General features: G+C 47.2%; 2 protein-coding genes across 3 annotated transcripts; one reads left to right on the top strand and one right to left on the bottom strand.

The window, feature by feature from the left end:
* The first annotated feature begins 57 nt into the window (after positions 1 to 57).
* Positions 58 to 6,277, top strand: DFFB (DNA fragmentation factor subunit beta). 2 transcript variants are annotated; one of them, XM_077312670.1, is made up of 7 exons: positions 58 to 223; positions 1,582 to 1,708; positions 1,948 to 2,136; positions 2,351 to 2,430; positions 2,723 to 2,893; positions 3,618 to 3,718; positions 4,853 to 6,277. In XM_077312670.1, the coding sequence occupies exons 2-7, from the start codon at positions 1,609 to 1,611 to the stop codon at positions 5,109 to 5,111; spliced, it is 900 nt and encodes a 299-aa protein (XP_077168785.1). In that variant the 5' UTR covers positions 58 to 223; positions 1,582 to 1,608; the 3' UTR covers positions 5,112 to 6,277. The 2 variants fall into 2 exon arrangements, with proteins under 2 accessions (XP_077168785.1, XP_077168784.1); XM_077312669.1 differs by lacking the exon at positions 58 to 223 and adding an exon at positions 230 to 400.
* Positions 6,278 to 7,571: 1,294 nt separating this feature from the next.
* C15H1orf174 (chromosome 15 C1orf174 homolog) lies at positions 7,572 to 10,352 on the bottom strand. The gene is made up of 3 exons (XM_077312671.1): positions 10,219 to 10,352; positions 8,702 to 9,235; positions 7,572 to 8,320 (listed from the first exon to the last, which is right to left on the bottom strand). Exons 1-3 carry the CDS (start codon positions 10,231 to 10,233, stop codon positions 8,207 to 8,209), a joined length of 663 nt encoding a protein of 220 aa, XP_077168786.1. The 5' UTR covers positions 10,234 to 10,352; the 3' UTR covers positions 7,572 to 8,206.
* Positions 10,353 to 18,694: the final 8,342 nt, after the last annotated feature.

Here is an 18,694-nt window from a genome sequence, read left to right on the forward strand (position 1 = left end):
GGCTGAGGGCGCGAGCATGCGCTCTGCCTGCTGCCCGGGTGGGGTTGGGCCGTTGCGCGTGCGCGGTGGGTCAAAAGCGTCTCTTTACAGCCCCGCCTCACTTTTAAGTAGCTTTTCATTTTAGCGGTAGTGAAAATGGGAGACTGTTTCTTTAAGAGCGAGAGGGCCGGACCGTCTCTGGACGGATGTCTCTCTCGGCCAATAGGGGCCTTTTCTATTGTCGGTGAGTTCCCAGGAAAAAGATCGCGAAGTCGTTGGTTCGAGACCTCCCTTGTGCCCCCCGGTCATGTTGACGAAGCCCAAGAGCGTCAAGATTCGCAGCTTGGGCAGTGATCGCAAATACGGGGTGGCGGGGAGAAGCCTGAAAGAAGTGCTGTCCAAGGCCTGCGTCTTCCTTCAGGTGCTGGGGAGCTGGAGGGAAGGGGGTGGTCGTGCAGAGAGCATTCCCAGCCTTGCTTTTCTCTTTTTGCAGATAAGGATTTTTACTTTTTGGAAAGCGACATTAAAATGCGAAAGGGATACAGAAATGAAGGGTTGCATGTCATATAATTAGGTATATAGACATAAGAATTATGCAGCACAGGGTGTGTGAAACCAAAAGCAGTTCTCCCCAACACTCCCCTCATCATAATTTTCAAAATGCAATCTATAAAATAGAACAATACAGTACATTTGTATTAAAATTAAAACAATTGCAGTGCATTTGTATTTAAACATTCCCAGTCTTATGAACTCAGGCAGATGGGGGCAGGAAGGGATGTGCCAGTGTTGCCTCTTGTGGGCCTTCCTTGCATATCCAGGGAATTACTGATCTACTACTACTATGGGGTGGTAGGTGGATTTCCTCCAGGCCAGGCTGGATTCTGGAGATTTTTGGTGGTGGAGGGGATCACTTGGACATGGAATTGAGGTCACTGTAGGTAGGCAGGTAGTTGTGAGTTCAGGGGGTTGGACTCGATGGCCCTGGTGGTCCCTTCCAACTCTATGATTCTATCATTCTACTGCGGGAAATAAATGAATTTCTTGAAGACTCCTCTGTGAGCCTTTCCGTAGTGTCTCTGTATAATTACCATCCCTGTCCCTGCTTTAGGCCACAAGGAGATGTCTATTCTGTCTGTGCCTCTTGTATGGCTGCACCTTCAGTTCCTCCTGAGGCAGAAACATAGCTCTCAAAGTTGTCTCCTTGCTGCATCTCTGCAGGAGTTGCTACATTGGTTTCTGCATATCTTCAAGATACTTGGGACTTGTACATCTCTGAGTGCACACCTTAACGTCAATGCAAGTGCAGGGTGCAAAAAAAAATTCCAAGGCTCTGCTTTCCTTCCACCCCTACAGAGAGTTAATGTTGCTGACTCAGCACTGCAAACCGTGCCAGGTTCAACCCCAGCTGCCCGCCACAAGAAACAATGCTGACCTCGATGCATCAGAGGTCTCCCTCTACCCAGGCAGCTTCCTGTGTTCATAGCAAAGCTGCTTTAATTGTACTTAAGTTAAGCTCTGGTGGGTTCTTGAGTTTCAGGAAGGGTGGTCAACCTTTGGCCTGGGCCAGCTCCCTGATTCGACGTCTGGTTCCCCCAACAGCTTCCCGCTTCCAACTGCCGACTTTGTATGTACGAGGATGGCACGGAGGTGACAGAAAGCTATTTCCGTCACGTTCCAGATAACACCGAGCTTATCCTGTTAGCTCGAGGCGAGATCTGGCACGGCTGTAAGTACCTAAGAATGCGATTGGGCTGTTAAAAGTGACGCAATTCTAATTCTATGGCAAATATTTGCTTGGTGGGACAGCTGTCTTTCATGGACGCGCCTTTGGTTTTCACCGAGCCTTCCCAACCCCCATCCTGGAACACGGCTTGTAGCGAATTGCTTAAGAGCAAAGAAGTGCCATATTGATCCATTGCTGTCGTACTTCTCTCCCCGCCGCCTGGAAAAAAAAAAAAACTGCAGACGTGAGCGAGATCCAGCGGTTCCTCAGGGCCTCTTCCAGCCAGACGGATGACGTCATTCATGCTGCGCGGGGGCTGCTCTCGGCGGAGGAAGCCCCCAAGTGGCGGAAGCTGCTCGTGGATCTCATTCAGAACCTCAGTGAAAACATTGCCGCCGAAAGTAGACAGGAGGATGAGAAGTGGTTTGAAGGTGAGTCCCGCCTTCCTCTGGGTTAGGGTGCAAGGAGAGGGTGTGGACACTCATATCGTTTAGGGGGCTGGCTGAGAAAATGCTCTTCTATAAACCTGAATGTAAAGCAAAACCTGCCACCGGTTTCAAAGAAAGGGGTCCTTTCCCAGAAAGCATTGTTTTCTGAGGCAGGGGGGGGGGGGGGGACTAACAGTTTTCTTTTTGCCTCTTCTAGGGGTTGAATCCCGCTTTAAGACCAAATCCAGTTACATGCGCTACAGCTGCGAGAGCAGAATCCGAGGCTACCTGAAAGAGGTAAAGCCGTGCGTATTCACTGTGCAGATGAGCATTATACGCTGAGTAAGGCTCTTCGGAAGATTTTCATGAACTGACAGCGCTTTCCTAAGCGGAATGAGTCTTTTCTTAGCCCATTAACTTCAGGAAGAGTGTAACTCTGTTGAGGGCCGTACCGTACGTGAAGCAAGGCTTTTGCCTTCAAGAGGGAATTCCAGTCTAGTGGCAAAAGGGATTGTGGGAATTTTAGGTGAGAAACGTAGACTGCTCCAGACATAAAGGGAGGTGGCAAAATGGCTTCGTTTCTCCTTAGGTTACTGGTTACGCCTCGGGTATCCATCCGGCCGCCCAAGCGAAGTATAAAACGCTCGTGGAAGCCATGTCGGAGAAACTGAAGTTGGAGAGATACAACGGCTGTTATTTCGACAGAAAGGAAGACGAGAGGGTGTGCCTTTGCACAACAGAGGGGTGGTTTTCCTGTCAAGTAAGGCTTGGTCTGTTTTCAAGCAAACACAACACTGTATTATTTTTTTTAGAGAGCTCTTTAAAATGAATGGAGGCCTGTCAACCAAGCAGGGGCCGACCAGCCTGGTCTTGGTTTTGCCCTTGAAGATGATCCAGGCTTAATTGAAATTAGATTGGCTGGGACCCATGGGGTGACTGCCCCTATGTGGCCGTCCCACCTCCAGAAGACATTGGGGCCACCCCATAGGCCTTCCGGACCAAACTGAAATATTTTCTTCCCCAGGTCTTTGAGCGGAATGGTTTTATGGTAATTCTGTGAAGCATTTAAGCTTCAGTTGATTTGTTAGCTGCCTTGGGGGCCTTAAGATGGAAACATAGCTAATAAATACTCCAAAATAAGTAACTGTTCCCCCATATTGGAAAATATTATTGCTGTTTGGAAAGCTAACACTTCAGGGTGAAAATAATAACTCGGATAATAGTTTATTGTGATCAGGGAGCCCCTCAGCTGGGGAAATCTTCAAATGTTGCCTGTTATTATGGGCTGAAGCAGGGGTGGACAAACTGTGGCTCTCCAGATGTCCATGGACTGCAATTGCCATGAGCCCATGTCAGCCAGCCGTGCTGGCAGAGGCTCATGGTAATTGTAGTCCATGGGCCTCTGGAGAGCCACAGTTTGGCTGTCACAATCTGCAGTTTGTGGATGGACTTTTCAAGAGTCAGTTGCTGTTGTGTCTTTACAGGGCCCTTTTGACAAGGAAAGCTGTCCTGGCAGACACTCGATCAATCCTTACGGAAACCGGGAAAGCAGGATCCTCTTCAGCACCTGGAATCTCGACCACATGTATTTATCTCTTTATTTATGATTAAATTTCTAGACCTGCCACTCTCCGCCCAGCCGCCTCGTGGTGGTTCACAGAATAAAATCCACATTTAAACCCCAATACAGGATACAATATTGTACAAGGATGTATAGGATGACATCCAGCCAGGTTTACTGACAATCCCTTAGAGCTGTTAAATGCACCGACAGCCAATTGGGTCACAAGGGATTGTGGGATTGGGGCACAATCCCATTTGTTCCGCAAAAAAATAATCTCCCACTCGGGTAGCTCTCAAAGGGCCTGAGCCAGCTTAAAAGTGGTGGCCTCTAATCTGGAGAGCCAGATTTAATTCCCCACTCCTCCACCTGCAGCTAGCTGGGTGAGCTGGGCTAGTCACAGGACTGTTCCCACAGCAGTTCTCTTAGAGCTTTCTCAGCCCCAGCTGCCTCACAGGGTATCTGTTGTGGGGGTGGGGAAGGGAAAGGCAATTTGGGACTTCACGTAGTGAAAAACGGTATTAAATTTACAAAGAAAATCACATTTTCCTGCATTGAGTCCCCTTGAGTAGACAGAGAGGTTTTACCTTTTAGATGAGTCATTGGACAACCAGTTTACTATTAGATAAATGACTATATCACCTCCCCCTTTTCCTCCATTGTGGAAATCAATGAGGCACTCGTAAAGTTCCCAGGCACTCACCATATGCATACTTGCTTGGCTTCTGGCAAGTTTCTATGCTTCAGTTATTTAGTATGGAGAAAAGTGACCAAAATGACATTTTCCCCCTCTCATAATTATGAAAGTTGACTGCAGGGTTTTATGGATCCTGGAAAGCAGTGTGTCCTTGCATCCTTCCTCTGAAATTCCCCTTTCCTCCCATTTGCAGTCTTCTTTTCCTCCCCCCCTTCCTTTCACCAGACTTCAGCCAAACCTTTTGTTGCCACCATGTGGACTAGGATCTTAACTTTTCTATCCCACACTTAAAAAAACAAAGCCTGATACTTGCAGGATAAATCCTGCAGGTTTTCTACATTTGCAAGGAATACACATGGCCGAACTGGGTTCTTTTGGTCAGTGATTTGTTTTAGATCCTAAAAAGTCCAGGGGAATGCATAGTGTTGAAATCTAGCATTTCTTTTTTTACCCCTCCCCAGAATCGAAAAGAAACGGGCGATCCTCCCGATGTTAGCCGAAGCCGTCTCGGCCCGTGACGGAAAGGAAGTAAACTGGGAATACTTCTACCAGTTGTTGTTCACCACTGATAACTTGAAACTTGTGCACATTGCCTGCCACAAGAAAAGCAGCCATAACCTCAGTTGTGACAAAACCAAGATCTACCGAAAACAAAGACGTCTTCGCAGGATCCCAGAGAAACGCATTCTGAAAGCTGTTTGCCAGGAGCCTCTTGCCTAAGACTGAGGAGGGATAAAACATTTTCAGAGCTGTAGGGCCAATGGGAACCACTCATTTCTGCTGTGTTCTCAGCTTGCCCATTTCCTATCTTCCTTGTGAGTGCCTATTGGCTAGTGCCTGGGACGTTTCTCAAACACGTGAACATTGAATATTACTAAGCAGCTTGCCAACTGATTTTGTTTTTATGATGAAGGAAAACTGCATATGATCTCCATAAATACTTTGGCCATTTGGTGAGGGGCCAATTCACCAAGTGGAAGATCGGAAGACAGACTCAAGCTCTTGCTTATCTTTTCCTAAGCCCAGGTGGAGAATTGATATCCAGCCTTTCTCCGGACTGCTTTGAATGAGCTAGCGGACCTGGGAGCAGAGAGCAGGGGAGAGGGTGCTGTTGGCAATCACATTTGTGATTTTTTGCATAGACCAAAAAAAGCGTATGAATGAGACAAATGTGCTTGGGAGCATGTTTTTCTTGAATGCATTCATCAGAGTTGTTCAAGTTCTCTGCTCACTTGGCAGCCAGCATGGTGTAGGGCAAGGGTGGCCAAACTGGCTCTTCTAGATGTCTATGGTCTACAATTCCCATAAGCCCTTGCTGCTTGCAGGGACTGATGTTAATTGTAGTCCATGGCAGTTTGGCCACCCGTGGTGTAGGGGCTTGAGTGCCAGACTGGGATCAGGGATATCTTGGCTCAACCCAGGACTCTTAAAAAACTGCCTAATTCCTGAGGATTCTCTAGTTTCATTTCACCTTCCTACCCAGGGTCAAGGCCCTCTGAGGTCAATATGACAGGCTTCTTACTGAGTGTTAGTATTAGGGCACAGTGTCTTGTATGCAGTCCTGTTTACAAAAGAATATCAGTGTGCCAGATGGAACGCACAGCTAGTTGAATTCTCTAGACCTCAAATATGTAATATACGTGCTTAGCTCAACACAGTAGCTGTTCAGCTCCGAGTGCTTAAATGATCAAGTGTGCCAGTGACAAAACGGGCTGATTTGACACATGGCATTGTAGCTTTTCACTCTCAGTATGAATGCCGTCTACGGTTGCATCCTACTGCTGGGCGCCATTTACTTGGCATTGAAGCTCAAAGAGTTCTAAGCACATCCAGCCTCCCCCCTGACCCGGTGCTTGTTTTTTATACAGAATAAAGAATGGCTTGGATTTTTGTTTTTGAAGCTCTCATCCAGCTAGCCACATAACAATGCAAAGGACCTGTTTTCCAAAAGATGACGCATGCAGCACAGAAAGGAGCAGATTCCTCCAGGATTAAAACGATTTCGCATTTCTTCAAAAGCTTCCTCTGCAGGCGCTGCGGGGTGTCTTTATCCATTGTCACAGAGCGACAGAAGGCAGCAATTGGGTAAATAGCACAAAGGTTAAAAATCGGTGCTTCAAACTGGTGGCAAAGAGTCCTTTCCTGCCCCAAGATGTGAAATGGGTGAGACATATTTTGCGTAGTTGTTCCCCAATATTTATAGCTTAGGCAAAGAGGTGGGGTTTGATTCCCCGCTCCCCCACATGCAGCCAGCTGGGTGACCTTGGGCCTGCCACAGCACCGATAAAGCTGTTCTGACCAAGCAGTAATAAGCAGAGCTCTCAGCCTCACTTACCTCACAGGGTGTCTTGTGGGGAGAGAAAAGGGAAAGTGGTTATAAGTCGCTTGGAGACGCCTTATGGTGGAGAAAAGCAGCATAGAAGAACCAACTCTTCAAAATAAGGAACAGGACATTCTCACATTTAAGGAATGCTTGTGGAGGGCAGCCATTCTCAGTGGGGGACATATGTCCTCCTGGGGAGCCCTGGCACTTTTGAAGGGGGCACAGACTGAAAAATACGAGAAGAACCCAAAAGTTTTATGGGCGACCCCTGGTAACTGAACTGATAAAATACCCTTTTGGTCACGTGTGATGTCATTCATTGCTGAAGTTTGACCTTCGTCAAGGGAAAGAAAAAGAAATCCGTGGAATCCGTTCCTTTGCGTGGGCTTGAATTGATGCATTCAAGAAAGAAAATGAATGCACGGCGTTTCTCGGTCAAAAGTTATAACGGTTATAACGAGAACGTAACAGTAGTGGTGCAAGATCCAACCCATGTTCCCTCTAGTCCAGCCCTTTTCAGCTTTGTTACTGTTAAGAAACCCCAGAAGTAGTGCAATCAGGCAGAATATGGTTGGGAAGCACAGCTGTGTATACGCCCAACTGGGGCCCCTCCCCTTCCCACCCCCTCTAGGCCCATCATTGGCCATTCTGGGAGGAGGGGCAGGTTGACATGACCAACACGGTCATATCATGCGATGAATGTTAAAAATATATTAAAAATTAACTCCCACCCATTTGAGAAACCCTTCCACAGCAATCAAGAAACCCTGGCTGAGAATCATGGGATTGCTTGCATTAAACCAAAAAGAGAGAATGCCACTCTTTGGGTTTGCAATCCTGCAGAATGAACAGGCTAGTTGAGGTTTCTCTCTTTAATTAACTCCATGCGAAGCTTCTCCAACCCACGGCGGTAGCTGCCCAAGCAAGCAAGGCAAGAAGAATCAAGCACAGGCAAAGTGGATGGTGGCTTTTCCTTTCCCACCGAGGGGCTGCAACAGTCAGGTTTGATGGGGTGAACTCACAGAGTTCGTATCCAGGGGAAGGTCCCCAGCTGCCTCAAAGTGTCTTTTGGCAAGTTTTAAGGCCCTTTGTTGGTCAGGCTATGGAGATCCAAAAGCCAGTGAGATGTGCGCATTGAGCGTTAACACTGCAAAAAGCCCAGCATCGATGCAAAGGGCAAATCATGACAAGTACAAAATCAAGACGGCACAAAAAGTGATGAAGGAGGAGCCCGTGCCTCCTAAAACATCTGCTGGTGTCCTCTTTCCCAGGAAGAGGCAGGAAAGTGTACAGACAGAAGTGCTTCAGAATTTGTTCCACGATAACTTGTCCCATCCAAGACCCACCTAAGGATCAGTGTCTTTTTGCTTTTTGCAGGAAATGTGCTTTCTTCAAAAGGGGAAACCTAGTCCCACAAAGTTTAGGTATTTGCGTGGCTGGCATGTAAAAGAGACCTTCTTGCAGAAGGGGAGGGTAGATCTTTGGCAGGCATTCAAATGCCTTCTTCATCCTCGTCGTCGTCATCATCATCTTTGGCTATGAAATGTAGCTTCCGAAATTCTCGCCGGTTGGCAGGAGCCCTCACAAGAGTAGGAGCCGGGAGGTCCTAGGAAAAATGAAAGAAACCATCAACAGCTGTTTTAACACAGATAACAGCAAAATTTGAAGAACATGCAAAATAGGGGAGGGGGGAACATTACGGTTGCCACTGCCTAGAGGGAAGGTTGTGTTGGGAGTGCAGTGTATCAAGAGAAGAACTGAAAAGAAAAACAATGTCTTGCCTTCTTACAGGAAGTTCTGACCATGGAGTTACTGGCAATTCCTAGAGCTACCTGGAAATGACAAAGGGTAGCTCTAGAAATCATCAGGAACTCCATGGTAAGAATTCCCTGTAAGTACACAAAGCCTTATTTTTCTTCACAGCATCACCCCAGGCAACAGGGTCTTGGCAGCCCAAATCCACACTAAACAAAGTCAAATTTCTTGCCTGCATGAATGCCACACTTCCAAAGAAGCGGTCCACCGGCAGTGGCTGGTTACTGTCCTCATTCAGAAACGCGCTATTGTCTAGCTCAAGGAAACAGTCCTGCGGTTCCTCCGGTTCCATTTCCGAGTCGTCTGAGTAGCCAGACCTACAATCCGCCTCTTCTTCTTCCTCCTCCTCTTCCTCCTCTTCATTGTGGATACTAGGCAGGAAGAGAGCCTCCTCCTCAACCTTTGACGAGCAGTCATTTGCACCAAGGACAGAAGAGTCTGCACAAAGGTCAGCTTCGTCCACCAGTGATTCAGCCTTGATCTTTGGAATCACTTTTCCTTCACTCTGCAGCATCATCTTGAGGGTGGGAGGATGCGGTGAGCACTCATTCGCTTCTGCTATTTTATTTGCCGGCTCCTTTGAGAAGAGGCTGCTGCTGGTGTTGGCACAGACATCCACCTCAGGTCTCTTCAACTGTGCTCGGTTCCGCTTTTCACATTTCAGCTTCTTTGGAGGGCGCCTGCCAGTAGCTTTGCGTGAAGGACCCTGGAGTTTAAAGAGGGAAGGGGGGGGGAAAGAATAGTCTCTCAACTGCATGGTTCAGGTATGGTCTGGCTGGCAGGCATCAACTAGGAATCTTCTTTTGTCTTTCCATGCAGCAGTTATTAATGGAAAGAGATATACAGAATACTTAGATATTTATACCACTTTAATTTATTTTTATACTTGTATACCGCACTACCCTGATGGCTCATCTGAACGGGGATGCAAAGTGGTAAATGAGAATGTATCCTCACAGCAACAATCTTGCAGGTTAGAAGGAGAGGGACTGACCGTGCCAGGATTACTCAGCAAACTTCTGGGGGGGGTTTACAACCAGGATTCCCAGATCAAAACCCCCCCAATGGTTGCTATTCCCACAGGATCAGCCTCCCTCTGCACTTGCCAGTCTGAAGTACCATTACACCCACGCCTTTGAATTACAAACAGGAAGACCCAGCGCCTGTCAGTCGGGCAGGAAGACAGAGACACCCACAAACAAGCTAAGGGTATCAGAATATTCAAACGGTATCCTCAGATATGTAAAAAAACAAACCCAAAATTATGAATTAAACAGAGAATCCCTCAAAAGGCCTGGGCATGCCCATTTTCTTCCTGGGACACACTGGTGAATAGCCTGGTTTTTCTCCTCACCATCACCTGCCAGCTACTTACTTACTAGTTAACTACTTTGCTAGTTAACTACTTGTTTACTACTACTTTCTTATATTTATATACCACTTTCCCTTGCAGCTCAGAGCTGTTATGTAAAGCACTCAGGCCAACATTGCAGGGGGAGGGGGAAATATTTCCAGCGGTTCAGAAGCTCCCCTCCTAATTTTCTATATATAGCTGCACACCGACACAGAGTATATATTGACACAATATGTGCAGGGAAACCCGCGGATTAAACCGCTTCTACTAACCCCCCCATGCAAAAAAATCTGCATATATTTGAATAAAATTAGCCTAATCAACCCCGTCCTCACCCTCCGGGCCCGCATGGAGCTCGAGGTGGCGACAGCGACCCAAACCCAGCCAGGCGGTGCCCACGCCGAAGCCTCCCCACTTCCTCTCCAAAGAGGAAAAAACCACTTCCTTTTCAACGCTCGTCTGGGCAAATGGCCCAATCAAAGCAAAGATAGGGGGAAAGTCCCGCCTATTCCTGAGGTCAGAGTCGCCATATTTATACAGGGCAGCTGCTTCTTCCTGGGTTATATGTGACGTGCTCCGCCCGCGGCAGAAGTTCTCTACGAGTCTCCGAGGCCTTTTAGCTATGGGCATGCGTAGAACGTCATGAAGCAGATGCAACCATCTTTTATAGGGCATTCGTCGAGCCTCTTCAAGATGCCAAGCCTTTTGCGGGGGTGGAAGCCCGACATGTTTGTCGAGGGCAGAAAGAGCGTCGGCGCCATCTTTGTTAAAGGAAATTATGGGCAGGTGGGGAATGTTTACTATTACTTTTCTTTCCCTTTAAGAGGAACAAAAATCTCCTTGTTAACAAGAGGAAATGCAACTTGTGCAGCAGGCATCTCACAGATTGCAGGATCCAGAAATAACGTTATTTCCCTTATTACAAAAAATGATATGAAACAAAGAGAGTCTCTGTGTGTGATGGACAGGCAGAATTGGGAATTTGGGGGCTCTGGTTGAACCACACCTGCCAGGAGTCTTGGCAGCAAGGCCCTGCACAAGGGTTGTTTTTTTTGGGGGGGGGGGGTGTCTTAATGCCTCAAGACTAAATAAAACAAATAATTTATTTTTTACTCACTTTGGGGTGGTTTAGGACTGATGCAGGAGAGATCTCTGCAGGAGAGCCAGTGGTTAAGTACAGTGGTGGCTTCTAATCTGGGTGCTGTAATATTGGGGTTCTCTCAACCCTACTTACCTCATAGGATGCCTGTTGGGGGGAGAAGCAGGGAAGGCAATTGTAAGCCACTTTGAGACTCCTGATATAGAATAATGGGGTATAAAAAACACAACCTCTTCTTCTTCCTTCTAGAGATTCTTCTGCCTGAACAATGATACAATGAAAAAGTTAGCTGTGAATTTTTTAAACCCATTCTGACTGCTAGGTGGCAACATTACACTGAGAATGAATGAATCTTCTACCAACAGTAACATCTGTGGCTCTGGTACTTAAAGCCAGGCTGTGATAACTACCCTTTCTCTTACAAGGCAAGGACAAGCTGCTGCAGAAAAAATATATATAGTATAATTGTATTGGTCACTCAGGTGCTGTTTGGTTTCCTATTCCTTTAGATGGTGTATTGTATGGTGTTACATCCCTCCTAAGGTCCCTCCTCTCTCTCGGCTCTTCCCTAGCCCCAAAAAGGAGACAGGGAAGGGAGCTCTTAAAAAAAAAAAAGGCAAGAATACAACCAAAAAGAAAATAGAGCAAAAAGAAAGGAAAGGAGGGTGTTGAACCTTTTCCAAGCAGAGAAAAGTTGTAAATCAAGTTTTGTCACATTCTAAAAATTCGGCCCAAATACTGTTATATTGTATGTTGATATCCCATCTGCTAAAAGCTATTCCCCCCCCGCCAGATCCAATAGTTCTTCTGTCCAGGATTCAATCTTGCACCTTTTTTTTTTGTAAGGAGAATTAAAAATAGACAAATCTTCCTATACAAAACCAGAGACAGCATGAAAACTTGCCTGACGCGCCGCAATTCACCACCCCAAGATGGGGGTAATGCCCACCAGATTAGGAACAGGAGCTTTGTGGTTTTCACTCTGTGCGGGTTTCTTTCAGCATTGTACCCTAGGGCAGCTGCCCCCAACCCCCGGACCGGGGACCGGTCCTGGTCCGTTGATCAGTCGGTACCGGGCCGCAGCTCCTCTTCGTCCTCCTCCCCGGCTGCTGCTTCTGGTCCTAGGCTGCAGGACTGAGGGCGTGGTGCTCTCTGTCTTTCTTTCTCTCTGCACCTAATGAAGTCTCCCCCCTGTCCAGTGGGTCTTCCTGAAGCATCTTAGGACTGGAGTTGACGTCCTCTATCACCTCCTCATCCAAGAAGATGTCGGCAGGCAGGCCCTCGACAAAGAGGAGGCTGAGAGCTACTTTCCGCTTTTTGGGTGCAAAGCCAATACCCATTTCCTTTTCAAAAATCATAATTTTGCTATGGTCCTATGCAAGGCTTTCTCTACCAGGATTTGGTGAAACCCTGGGGTTTCTTGATGGCCCTGGATGGGTTTCCAGAATGGTTGGGAGTTAATTAAGCTTTTATATATATTATTTTAATTTGTTAAAACATTTATCGGGTGATATGATCATATATCTCTACCCCCCAAGTAGCCAATGAAGGTCCTGGAGGGGGTGGGAAGGGGAAGGGCCCCGGGGGGGTGTGTCCACAGCTCTGCTTCTCAACCATGATCGTGCCACTTCTGGGGTTTCTCGAAGCCTGAAGAACGTTTCAGGGGTTTCTCAATGGTAAAAAAAGTGGAGAAAGGCTGTGTTATAGGATCAGAAGGAGAACCTCCCTGCTCCCTGCTACAGTCCCCCACTCCCAAACCAAACCTCATTCCCCGCGGCTGCATTTTGTAAAAAGTAAAAAAGCCATTCAAAAGCATCATGGATCAACACAGAATGTGCAGGTCTGCCCTCTTGACGCTACAGCTGCCAACCTTATTCATGGAGAAAACTGATGTCTCAACAGCTGAAGCTGAAATATTACAGAAGGGTAGCAAAATGGATCCTCAAATATTGCTAGTATAAATAACAAGTGGGTTCTCTGAAATGGCTTATGGCCTTTCAGAGAAAAAGCGGAGGATGGCTCTCCTAAGTAACAAAAAACCGAGTGTCCTTTGTCATTTAAACCTACAGAGAAGCTAAAATTCCAGCAAGCCCTCTGCTTTGATCTAGCAGTGAAGCATTTGCAAGAGAGTGGTTCATAACCACAATGGCCCTAGAAACAGAGGAAGTAACATTTTTTTTAGATGTTAGTTGCTGAGACAGTTCTGATTTCTTAGGAAGCTTGGAGAGGCGCAAAGACAGACCGACCGGCCTTTATTATGGGCTACATCTGTTAAAACCCAAATGGAAACAGAAGACCCCTTTGTAAACAACTTGTAAACAACTTACATTATTTAATGCTTTCACTTTGGGGATTGTTAGATATTTAAAAACCAGCTTTGAATAAACGTTTCCTTCTGCTGCCCGCACCTGAGACGGAACGGCAAACCTGTTTGACAGAAGTCTCATTAAAAATGAACAGGCAGCGTTGATTTTGGCAACTTAAAATTACTTAAAGTTCTGTACGGGGATAAATATTTGATGCTCACGTTTATTAAATTCCTCGTAACGTCAAGCTGACATGAAATACATTCCGGCCTTCTTGGGACTCGGCGGGGAATTTATCTGAAGCCCGACATGCAAGAGAACAGATTTCAGTCATTGTGTGTCACTGGGCGCTTTTGGGATGTGCGCTTTAAAAGGATGACGCACCTGCAGGTGGGACACATGGCACGGGTGGCAGAGAGCTTGTTTGTTCATTGGAGTCAAAAGCTCTGGAGGAGGAAAGGCAAGTGGCTTTATTGTCACTGATCCATAACACTAGCACGCACCGCAGGAAGCATGGCTCCAGTCCCGCGCATGGGATCGAAACTCAGGCGCGAGCGAATCTCTGATGCCTGAGCTAGGCACTAATTGCGGCATCAAAAGATACTCTCCGAGCTCTTGTCTTCGCCACTGTAATGGAAATATTATATTATGTTGTGTCAACTACCGACATCTCTCTCATCCAGGAACCCTCCAGCTGTGTGCAGGGGCGCACTAGGGTGCCGTGAGACAATTATTGTCGGCGGTGAGAAATAAATTCATTAAGCGGCAAATGGTTTCTGTAAAACCAAATGTTCCCCTGCGAAGAGGAGGCTGCCCGCTGTGCCTCTGAAAGATTTGCGTCTCCGGCCTCGCCGCTTTCTAATCAGCTTCCAGTCCTCGAGTTGAGTCATTCTGCTGTGTCTCTGCACCGGGGATCATTAGGTCGTTCGTCGCTTGCTTTCCGAGAGAGGCGTTCTCAGAACCATGACTCCCGCAGAGACACAACTGATGGGCTCTCCTGTGGGCAAGCCATCCTTAATTCCTCACATTCTTACAAGTGAATTTTTCTGGGTGTGAGACTAGGATTGCAGGATCTGGGTTGGGAAATCCGTTTTGTCAATGCTTGGTCCCGTACAAAATCGCACAGCGGAGGAATGGATGGGGGATACTTCATTCTCCACCTCGATCCACCTGCAACTCATTCTCCCTGCAATTCGGGGAAGAGGAGAGTAGGAAACATCAGCTGGAGCTGGGGTATTCTCACCACTTCCCCCCCCTGGCATCATGGCAAAACCCTGTTTGGCATTCCAAACCCCAGAAGATGTTCTAGGGCAATTTCCTGCTTCCTCTCGGAAGAAGAAGAGTTGGTTCTTATATAGAATCATAGAGTTGGAAGGGGCCATACAGGCCATCTAGTCCAACCCCCTGCTCAATGCAGGATCAGCCCAAAGCATCCTAAAGCACTTTTATGCCACTTTTCTCTACCCAAAGGAGGCTCAAAGTGGCTTACAGTCGCCTTCCCTTTCCTCTCCCCACAACAGAAACCATGTGAAGTGGGTTAGGCTGAGAGAGCCCTGATATTTCTGCTCAGTCAGAACAGCTTTAGCAGGCTGCATGTGGGGGAGCGGGGAATCAAACCCGGCTTGCCAGATTAGAAGTCTGCACTCCTAACCACGACACCAAACTGACTCTCTTCCTCTGCTTAGATAGCGATGTAGAGCAGACACTATCCCCTCTCTCTCTCTCTCTGCACTATCCCAGTAGGTCCTTCCATAAATAAATCATTTTACCTCCCTTATCCTAAAATGCAACGTGTGCATCTCTTTGACTTATTTACCCTGCTAACCCTTTTTGGATGTTTTCAAGGGCTTTCCAAACAGTCGGTGTGTTCGCCTTGGGCTTGCCGGGAGAGCCTTCCCCAAAGACGTCCAGCAGGGATGGCCACGTGCAAAATCCGTGACGTGCAGGACGGCTGGTTAAGTCTAGATCCCACTAATCAAGTTTACCCCCGCCCAGCGATGAGCGAGACCAGTTTTTCAGAGGCAATAAAACAAAGTCCCCGGGTGGGCATGGGGTATTTCCCTTCCGTCTTTGGCATTTTGTCTGAATTCTAGAATGAATAATTTATATAAAAGCTTTATCGGAGCCTTGAGCCACCCAATAAATGTTCCAGGCGAACATGCTCCAATATTTCAGTGTTAATATCTCTCCTGTGGATTCTTCTGACAAGCCCCGAACTCGAACGGGGGGCTGGGCCTTGCTTATTTATGTATGATCCCATCAGCTCCCTTCTATTTGCATTTTGCGGTTGGGGTAGTTAGGAAGATAGATTCCCAGATGAATTGGAGGGTGGCAGCTGCCTCGGCTGGTTGGAGGGGAGCTGTGGAATAATGCGGGGGTGGTTATAAGCGGCGGCTTCTAATCTGGTGAGCTGGGCTGGATTCCCCGCTCCTCCACATGCAGCCAGCTGGGTGACCTTGGGCTCATCCTAGCCCGGTTAGTGCTGTTCTCACAGAGCAGTCCTGTCAGAGCTCTCTCAGCCCCACCTCCCTCACAGGGTGTCTGTTGTGGGGAGAGGAAAGGGAAGGCATTTGTAAGCCCCTTTGAGACTTCTTTGGGCAGTGAATAAGCGAGGTATGAAAACCAACTCTTCTTCATCTTCTAAATGTCAGGGCTGTTTTGGGCAGGCTAGAAGACGGTGCTGGAAGAGAAGCAGGAGGCCTGGGCAGGACTGCACAGGGTGGTGGGAATAATAGGACCGGGCATCAGCGGGACCCGAATTCCTGGGACCTAAGAAACACCCGCCCCTTCACTGACCACAGCTCTCTTTCCTCTCACCAGCCAGTTGTTAGAAGGTGGGAAGGGCCAAATGGGGCTTTTGGCCAGCAAGGCTTCTGATTGGCCACTGTAGGTGTGATTGGCAGTGCAGTTCTTTCAACCATGTTGCTTTGACTGCAGCTACCACGGCGCCATAAGGCTCTTCACTGTGTGACCGAAGGATCACAGGGAAGATTGCAGAGGAAAACAAGGGCAAACCACCTCTCACCCATGGAGCCGCCTTATCCTGAAGCAGACCCTTGGTATCTCAAGGGCAGGACGGTCTTCTCAGGCAGCAATTCTCCAGGGGCTCAGAGAAAGAGATCTTTCACATCAGTTCCCACCTGTCCATTTTAACTGCAGATGCCGGGGATTGAACCTGGGATCCTCTGTATGCCAAACAGATGTTCAGCCATTGAGCCACGACCATTCCTGCTTCTCTCTTGCTTTGCAGGGATTGCCATAAAGTCAGTTGTGACTTGACGACACTCCCATACATACGTAAGAACCAGCGTCTTTCTCCTGTGCTACTTAGACCAGCGATGTACGTGGTGCGGTTCTCAACTAGCTGTAGGAAAGCATGATGGCAAGACACAGTAGGCAGCCTCCAGACCTCCTCTGAACCCTTCCGTCATGCCCAGCACAACCCTTGCCAAGGTGAATAGAAAAGAGGCCAGAGCAGAACACAGACTCCTACAGAGACACAACAGCCTCCTCCTCAGCGCATGATTTGAGATCTCATAGAAGTCTTTAATTTTCAATGATTATATTTGTTGTGGCATCTTAGGAAGCCATAAACACCAACTAGATATCAGTTCCCACCGTGTAATTGAAGGTCCCTATTCCCCTGGGCTTACCCTGTCAGTAGCTCTGCAGCAACATGCCGGACAGTTTGTATGAACACAACCAAATTCCCAGTTCGGGGGCGGCTTCTCCTCTTCTTAATTAGCAAAACGAATCCCTCCAATCTAATCTCGGAGGTGAATCTCTAGAGATTAATTATCTTCTCCGTGGTGTTTGCGTCCTGCTTTTGCTATCTGTGTCCCAACCAGCTTAAGAGAGAATGTTCTTTATAAAAAGGACACAAAAGAAAACAACTAATAGGTATCAGAAATAATTGCACGCAACTGGGTATAGAACAGTAAATATTTCTCCCCAGCATCCCCTTCATTACAATCCTCAAGACGTTCCGTACAAAATACAATAGTCCTTCTTTCAAACATTTAAAATTTCATATTTCGTCCCAGATGCATTTTACAACTATATTATTAATTTCATCTTGCCTGTATTTCATGTTGCATATTCTGCTAGGCACAGCTTCCAATACCAAAGAAAATCTTATATATCTCACAATGAAAAAGGTATTTTTTTTGTCCAAATCTCACTTCCTTATACCTTTATATTCAAAACTTGTTCTCATTCTGCTTCTGTATTTCCAAAGATTGGAATATGCGTTTTTTTTTTTGTTTTTTTTTTGTAATTTCTCATGTTTAGGATATCTGGATCTATCCTTCTGTGGATCTACAACTTTGTTCATGTCTCCAAAAACATCTACATCTTGAAAATCTAGCATGGTTTGAGTGACTTAAGTGTGTTGGTATGCCAACAGTGGCAAAAACCACAGAGAAATTCCTAGAGTGTCAACAACACTATGAAGTCACTTCCACGTTGGAAACAGGAACTGATGCTACAGAGTCATGTGAGCTGTAATATGCCATATCCTGCAGGGGAACTGATCCTGGTGGGCTTGGAGATCTATGGTCCTAGTGAGAGATCTCCAGGTGCCACCTGGCATTTGGCATCCCTACTTTACATCCTGTCCACTCAGAAAGGATAGGCCCTGTCCTTTTCAGCTGGGAATGGGTAGATCCTGGCTCTGTTTGAACTCTCCTTTGGACAATGCCCTCTCTTGGCTGGTCAACACCCTTTGCTACTGAGTAGGGTTGCTAGCCTCTTGTGGCGCAGAGTGGTAAGCGGCAGAAATGCTGTCTGAAGCTTGTCTGTACATGAGGCTGGAAGTTCAATCCCAGCAGCCGGCTCAAGGTTGACTCAGCCTTCCATCCTTCCGAGGTCGGTAAAATGAGTACCCAGCTTGCTGGGGAGTAAACGGTAATGACTGGGGAAGGCACTGGCAAGGCCACCCTGTATTGAGTCTGCCATGAAAACACTGGAGGGCATCACCCCAAGGGTCAGACATGACTCGGTGCTTGCACATCTTTACCTTTAGGGTTGCTAGACAGTTCTAAAGAGAGACATTGCCCGTAAGGGGGGAAAATGGCATATTACATGCATCAGAACCTTAATGGGGCTTTATTAGACTCTACCATCCTTGTAATGTATAAATAAAAATTGCTTTTTGTCGTTACGGCGCAACACATAAAAAGGAAGCTGCATTTTAATGCTCACTCAGGAGCTGTTCGCTGAAAAAAAGTGGGGCAAGCCAAGAAGTGGGCGGGGCCACGGGGAAGCAAAACCAGTGACTTTGCAAGCCGCAGTGGCTTGAAGCCAGAAGCCTGGCCTTGAGCCGAGGGCAGCAAACACATTCTGTGTCTCTGTCAGTTATCCTATGACAATATTCATTGGCGTGAGACTCAGGGCCACGAAATGTGG

This window comes from Paroedura picta, chromosome 15, assembly GCF_049243985.1.
Source record: "Paroedura picta isolate Pp20150507F chromosome 15, Ppicta_v3.0, whole genome shotgun sequence".
NCBI lineage: Eukaryota > Metazoa > Chordata > Lepidosauria > Squamata > Gekkonidae > Paroedura > Paroedura picta.